At 39.3% G+C, this 7,004-nt stretch overlaps 1 protein-coding gene across 1 annotated transcript in view; it reads left to right on the top strand.

The window, feature by feature from the left end:
* Positions 1-7,004, top strand: part of COPG2 (coat protein complex I subunit gamma 2) — a 138,795-nt gene that overhangs the window by 33,101 nt on the left and 98,690 nt on the right. Inside the window, exons 6-8 of the mRNA XM_007469719.1 lie at positions 3,960-4,035; positions 5,753-5,845; positions 6,822-6,908. Of these exons, the coding sequence (XP_007469781.1) occupies positions 3,960-4,035; positions 5,753-5,845; positions 6,822-6,908 (256 nt within the window). The remainder of the gene's footprint in view (positions 1-3,959; positions 4,036-5,752; positions 5,846-6,821; positions 6,909-7,004) is intronic.

Genomic DNA, 7,004 nt, shown 5'->3' with positions numbered 1-7,004 from the left:
AGGGAAAAGTTTTGTAATTATGACTAAAATCCAAAGGCAATAGAAAGGATTGATAAATTTGACTACATAATTTTTTTAAACTGCATGACCCAAACACCATAAAATATAGATAGAATAAACCAGGGGTTTGCAGTAGGGCCAAGTTGTGGTATAAACAGTTATTCTTAATTTATTGTCATGGTATCCTACATGACATTGCCATTCATTTTATGGCAAAAGCGGAGTGATAGTGGGCTCGTGACTAGGAGGGAGATGAGTAGGTTTTTTATATTGTGCTTCACCTAGGAGCAGACAGCCTGATGCTATGATGAGATGGCCTGTTGAATGCTCAGCTGAGGTAGTAGGTTGGAGGAAGGACTCTGTGAGGTTGGGGAATTCTCCTCCAAGATGCCATATATCCATTGAATCGATTGCCAGTGTATGGTACTGTCACCAAGAAATAGAGTAGGCAGGTCCAGAAATCAAGAGGTAGAAGTAGGACTGGCTTCTCTAACCCTCACTCCCAGTGACTCATTTGTAGAATTTATGCTTCCTATTCTCACCCCGAATGTGGATTAGAGGTCCCAGTTCCCAGGGGACAATGTTTTCAAGGGGTGAAAAGGGGGAAGCATTTAACCCATTGACTCCTGGTTCCCGTGGGTTGTGGATTATCCCCAGCACAGAAACATCCCACACTTCTGGATTCTACATGTCTGAGTAACAGGTTGGCAACCTAAGGCATCCCACACTGCAGTCAGAGCAACCGTGGGGCAGGAAGTGAGCCAGTTTGCACACTTGAAATGATGACTCCTATTGGGTCACTTTGTGTTCTTCATGCTAGTAGACCAGCAGGTAATGAAAGGAGCTGCTATACTCGTAGAGGTAACTGACCTTGATCCCTATCAGGATCTAGGGTTGTTTCTATATAAAGGTGACAGGACTGTATCTAGAATTCAAGGTATTCACTTGAGTATATTTTTGTGCATTCATGCATGGGAAAATGTTGACTAGGGACTAGGGAACAACCAACGGTCCAACCAGGGTAAATCCAACAAAGGCTCAGATCCCTTAGGATAAAGGTTTGAGTCACCTACCAGACACATAACCAAGATGAGATGAAGTGCTGGCCAAGAGTGAGGGAAATAAAGAATGGGTGGTTATAGGAAGGAGATGATGAATATCAATTATGGCTTTGAAATGTGTTGTAGCAGTATGGGTTGTACCATGTTCTACTCATTTTCCAGTCTCTTGTAGAAATAGTGGATGGTTACCATCTTGAAGACCCAGTGATAGATTAGATTCAATGGAAGACATATTCAAATGTGAGGGGTGCAAAGGATGGGCTGTATTGGGTGCCACTTTTGAGCAACCTTCCGTTTCCTCAGCCTCATCTTTGGTTCCAGCTGTGGCTGTGGTCACCATTGCCATGTAGGGTCCAGCTCACTAGCATCGATAGTGCCTCACTTCAAGCATGTCCTGTGCGTTTTGCTTCCTGCCCTGCAATTTCTTGCACACTCACTGAACTCACATGTGTGAGTTAACATGTGAATGTTAAGAGAATGGAGAGTTAACACTCTGGGGTGAAATCTCTGCCAGGGGCTAAGAGCTAGTGGATGAATTCTTTCCTTTTCATCCCTTGAATGTGTGGTTTCTGAGATGTATTTCATTAAGCTCCTCAGAAGATTGGTCATTAAATAACCAGTTGCTTGTGGCAGTGACACACTAGAGAATACTTCTTTAGGTTGACTTTCCCTCCTCCTTTGTTTACTTCCTTATCTTTTACTTCTCCCTCAGAACACACTCCCAAATAAACTATCTGTATGTAAGCCTTTGCTGTCAGGGCAGCCCAAGCTAAACAGAAGTACAGAGCAGGGAGGGGTTGGCAAACTATGGCCCATGGCCAAAACTGTTGCCTCATTTTGTAAATAAAGTTTTATTGGAACGTAGCCATGCCTTTTTGTTTATGCATTACTATGGCTATTTCTGTGCCATCAGCAAGCCAAGGAGAGAGGACTCAGGAAACAAACCTGCCAAGCCTGTTTTTCAATCTAATTGGAAAAATGCAAATATTTGTGAAAAAGACTGGTTGATAAATTATTTATCCCCAAACAATGGAAATCTGTGCTACCATTAAAAATATATTTTAGATATACTATTTAGATATTTTAATATATATAAATATATAAAATTTTAAAACATCTGCCTATAAGGAAAGATTTTCAAGTTATATTACTAAGTAAGATTGAAGGTACCAGAAGAGTGGCGATCCATTGGCATGCATTTTAAAAAGTCTCTGTGGTTGCATGTATTTTAAGAACTTTCTTAAGAAAACTTTAAGCAACTGTTCACAATGACTGTCTCCAGTTGAGTGGCACTACAGGCTAGGGTGGGTGAGGAGAGACTTAGACTTTATATTTTATACCTTTCTGAATACTTTGAAAATGGATTGTTATATGAGTAAAATACTCTACCTAATAATTGAAAAATGGACAAAATTGAAGGACTGTCAGTTATTCACAACTTTCTCCCCTTGGTGCCGTAATGGAGTGAGTTGGAGTTGGAGGCCGTTTTGGATTATGTGAGGGAAGTTGAGTGACGGAGGAGGTGGGTAGTCAGTTTGAGGGTAGTATAAATGCACAGAGGACAAGAGAAGGAAGGGTAAAAGAGTGAATAATCTAAAGGTTAAAAACCTTTTAAAATTATGGCCATGAAATTTTGTAGCTCAGTCCACACTCCTCTGCCTGTTTTTGCAGCTCCACAGAAAGGTCTGAAACCATTGACAATTATTTTAGAAAGCCATTCCTGTGAGAGCGAGACCTCGTGAAGTAATCATTTTAGTCAGTTTCTTTTAAAGAGTTATTTTTAAGTCTGATGAGTTTTTGGAATTTTGGGGGATTTCAGCCTGAGGCTCTCTATATAATTGTGTTTTTTATGCCAGTAATCAGTATCTAAAATTATTTATATATTTAGTTTATGTGATTAATATCTCTTTCCCCACTGGAATGTAAGCTCCATGAAGGCAGACTTTGTTTTGCTCACTGCCGTATTTTTTTTTTACATGTTTATTGGAATATAATTGCTTTACAGTGTTGTGTTAGTTTCTGTTGTGTAACAAAATGAATCAGCTATATGTGTACGTATATCCCCATATCTGCCTCCCTCCCACCCTCCCTATCCCCCACCTCTAGGTGGTTACAAAGCACCGAGCTGATCTCCCTGTGCTATGCGGCTGCTTCCCACTAGCTCTCTATTTTACGTTTGGTAGTGTATATATGTCCACGCCACTCTCTCACTTTGTCCCAGCTTACCCTTCCCCCACCCCATATCCTCAAGTCCATTCTCTATGTCTGCATCTTTATTCCTGTCCTGCCACTAAGTTCATCAGTACCAATTTTTAGATTCCATATATATGTGATACCATACCTTATTTGTTTTTCTGACTTGCTTCACTCTGTATGACAGACTCTAGGTCCATCCACCTCACTACAAATAACTCAATTTCGTTTCTTTTCATGGCTGAGTAATATTCCATTGTATATATGTGCCACACCTTCTTTGTCCATTCATCTGTCTGTGGACCCTTAGATTGCTTCCATGTCCTGGCTATTGTAAATACTGCTGCAGTGAACATTGTGGTACATGTCTCTTTTTGAATTGTTGTTTTCTCAGGGCATATGCCCAGTAGTGGGATTCCTGGGTCATATGGTAGTTCTATTTTTAGTTTTTTAAGGAACCTCCATACTGTTCTCCATAGTGGCTGTATCAGTTTACATTCCCACCAACTCACTGCTGTATTCTTAAGATTTAAAATAGTCTTCTACTCAGTAGTTTTTATATTTATCCAAGGAAGACACTCAATAAATACTTGTTTAATCAATAGTTGTATTAAGATAATTATGGGGACAAGTGGAATTAGCGAGGGGTGGACTCCACAAAAGAGAAAACTTTAACCTTATGGTAACCAATTTGATTTTTCTCAGTCTGACTAAGGACATGACTGGAAAGGAAGATGTGTACCGAGGCCCAGCCATCAGGGCTCTCTGCAGAATCACTGATGTAAGTTCTTTGTTTTACTGAGGTGTCAAAAGGGACCTATGTTTATCTGCAGGTGGCCATGTAAGTTTAGTAGGATTCCCTGTCTGACTTTGGAATCATCAACAGAAGAGAAACATGACCACCAGAAAGGCTTTTGTGGCTCCAGGTTTTTTTTTCTTTTAGATTGTTTTTTCCTTTTGTTTATTTAGATTATTCTATTTCTCTCTATATTTACCCTCATGGACTTTTGTTATAGTCAGGGCACATTGCTTGCAGGAGACAAAAACCCATTCAAATTTAGCTTAAAAAAAAAAAACAAAAAAAAACGCTTTCTTACAAAATACAAATCTCTCAGAATTTGAGGTAAAGCTTACAACCAGAACAAGAAATAGGGCAGCTCTAAGGAACTCAGTAGCAAGATTCTCAGATATTTACTGTTATGATCCATCATTTACCAGGCTCAGGCCCTGTCATTTAAGTATTTAAGAGAAAAAATCTGATTAGCCATCAGCCAGCCAGTGGCTTGCTGTCTACCTGGGTCCAAATCAGGTGTTTAACCTTGACTTAGTCTGTTGTACTGGGAGGGATGAGGTTATAGAGTATGTTAGGCTGTCCCTTTCTTGGAACTCTGAGAAGGAAAGGTTAAAATGAAGGACAGGCTGGGCATTGCCAAGCAAATTGAATAATATTTCAGCTATATTCATGATCGGGTATATTTTGTGTGTATGTTTGCAATCTTCTCAAATTTCAAAGGTTGAGCAGGATTAAATGGTAAATCTGGATCCTAGGAGGAGTAATAGAAATGCTTTAGTATTTTTCAGTGCTCAGTTACTTTATTGTGGTTGCTTTTGTTTTTAAGCATTAAATTGATACCATAAGACTTGACCATTCCAGGGCTAGCTAAGACTCTCTTCATCTAAGTATCGATCTTGGTGTATTTACTCATCCTTACTTACCTGCCACCACCTTCCCAGTGCTAAGCTTTCTTCCAGATAAATTAAAAAGAAGTTTATTTTCAGAGGATTTCCTATTGAGGACTCAGTATAGTAGCATATTGCACATTTAATTTCTTATGAATCTAAAATAATCAGAGATTACAGTTGATTTATAGGACTCTCTGGGATCCATATAAAATACATGCCCTACATGTAGAGGTATCTTCAGAACTTTAAAAGCATCCCCATTTAGGAATTTCTTTTATAATATCCTTGATAGGTTCAGCCTCTACTTGTGTATTTCTTCCAAACAGGGATTCTTCACTTTGAGATAGTTTATTTCATTGTGGAACAGTTATTCCTCTTCCTTACAAATGTTCCTTCTTTTTTTCTTTCTTTTTTTTGTGGTACACGGGCCTCTCACTGTTGTGGCCTCTCCCGTTGCGGAGCACAGGCTCCGGACGCGCAGGCTCAGCGGCCATGGCTCACGGGCGGGCCCAGCTGCTCCGTGGCATGTGGCATCTTCCCGGACCGGGGCACGAACCCTTGTCCCCTGCATCGGCAGATGGACTCTCAACCACTGCGCCACCAGAGAAGCCCCCAAATGTTCCTTCTTGAAGCTGCCACTTGGTTGTCTGGGTTTTGCCCTCTGGGATCTGATTATTATATGATAAGCCTTTTAATGCATTCGAAATATTTGCACAGAGACAAATATGTGACTTGTTTTTGTAAATTATTTTGAAGTGGTGGTTTTGGATGAAAATGTTCTCCCTCAACTGCTTTTTCTTTATGAATGTTCTCAGGGAACAATGTTGCAGGCCATTGAAAGGTACATGAAACAGGCCATTGTGGATAAAGTCTCCAGTGTATCCAGTTCAGCATTGGTATCTTCCTTAGTAAGTGAACAAGTAACTGGTTCTCATGCATGGTACAGTTTCTAGTTGCAAAAACAAAGTATCACTATGATTCTCTCACAAATGAAACATTTAAAAATATGTATACATTTCTGTTACTTTATACAATAATGCTTTACCTGAAAGAGGAACATTGAGCAATTAAAATGGGCGGTTATAAAAACATGAAATTTTCATATTTTTGAAAGGTTTTGCTAATCAGAAAGCTATGTTGTATATATAATACAGATGGTGGGTTAGGGTGGGATGGGGATCAGGGAAGAAACTGAGCTAATCTCTTTCTTTAAATCTTCCTTTATGACCTGCCCTTCTACCTCTTGTCTCTTTGTCCTCTGCTTTTGTTGGTGCCCTGTGTCTGCAGTGTCCTTCAGTCCAAAGTCTACTGTCCCATTACTGAATTTCCTCCCAGGAAGTGCTGTTTGTTTTAGTAATCTTTTCTTTCTCTTTTTTATCAAAACAAAATTTATTCATGACAGCCTATCACATTGTATTTGATTAAAATTGGTTACTAATGTGTGAATGGATTAGATCATCTGAATCACGAGAGTTGCTGGTTCTGGAATATAATTGGTCAAGTTTTACAGCAGGTACTCTACTTTTTTATGGTACTATGTTTTTTCTTCCAGGTGAGTTTCCTGGAAGTAAAACCTATAATGTTAACATTATTTAAGTACCATCCTATTAATTATCCATTCCCTCCCTGTCCTTCCCCTCTCATTACTTCCCTTTATACACCCTTGCCAGCCCACAAACATATGCTCACCTTTGCAAAGGGGTCTTGGAGAAAGTGTTTCAGGTTTATTAGTTGTCTCAGAGACTTGAAATAGACTTATAAAAGCTATAACATTGTTTCTTTTTTTCTGGAAATGTCTGTTAGTAATTTTCCAAGAAAACTAACTCATGTTTCTAAACTTTTAGTGACTATGCATGATCTGTTCTCAATTTTTTCTGTATTTAGCACATGATGAAGATAAGCTATGATGTGGTTAAGCGCTGGGTCAATGAAGCCCAAGAAGCTGCTTCAAGTGATAATGTTATGGTCCAGGTACTGTCATTGAATCACCTTAGCTTATGTCTCCAGATCATCTTTCTTTAGCCCTACATTTTAGGGGCAGTTTATTGATTCCCCAGATGAGTATTA

Source organism: Lipotes vexillifer, unplaced genomic scaffold (assembly GCF_000442215.2).
Source record: "Lipotes vexillifer unplaced genomic scaffold, Lipotes_vexillifer_v1.1 scaffold1329, whole genome shotgun sequence".
Taxonomy (NCBI): domain Eukaryota; kingdom Metazoa; phylum Chordata; class Mammalia; order Artiodactyla; family Lipotidae; genus Lipotes; species Lipotes vexillifer.
This window is presented reverse-complemented; position numbering and strand designations above follow the sequence as displayed.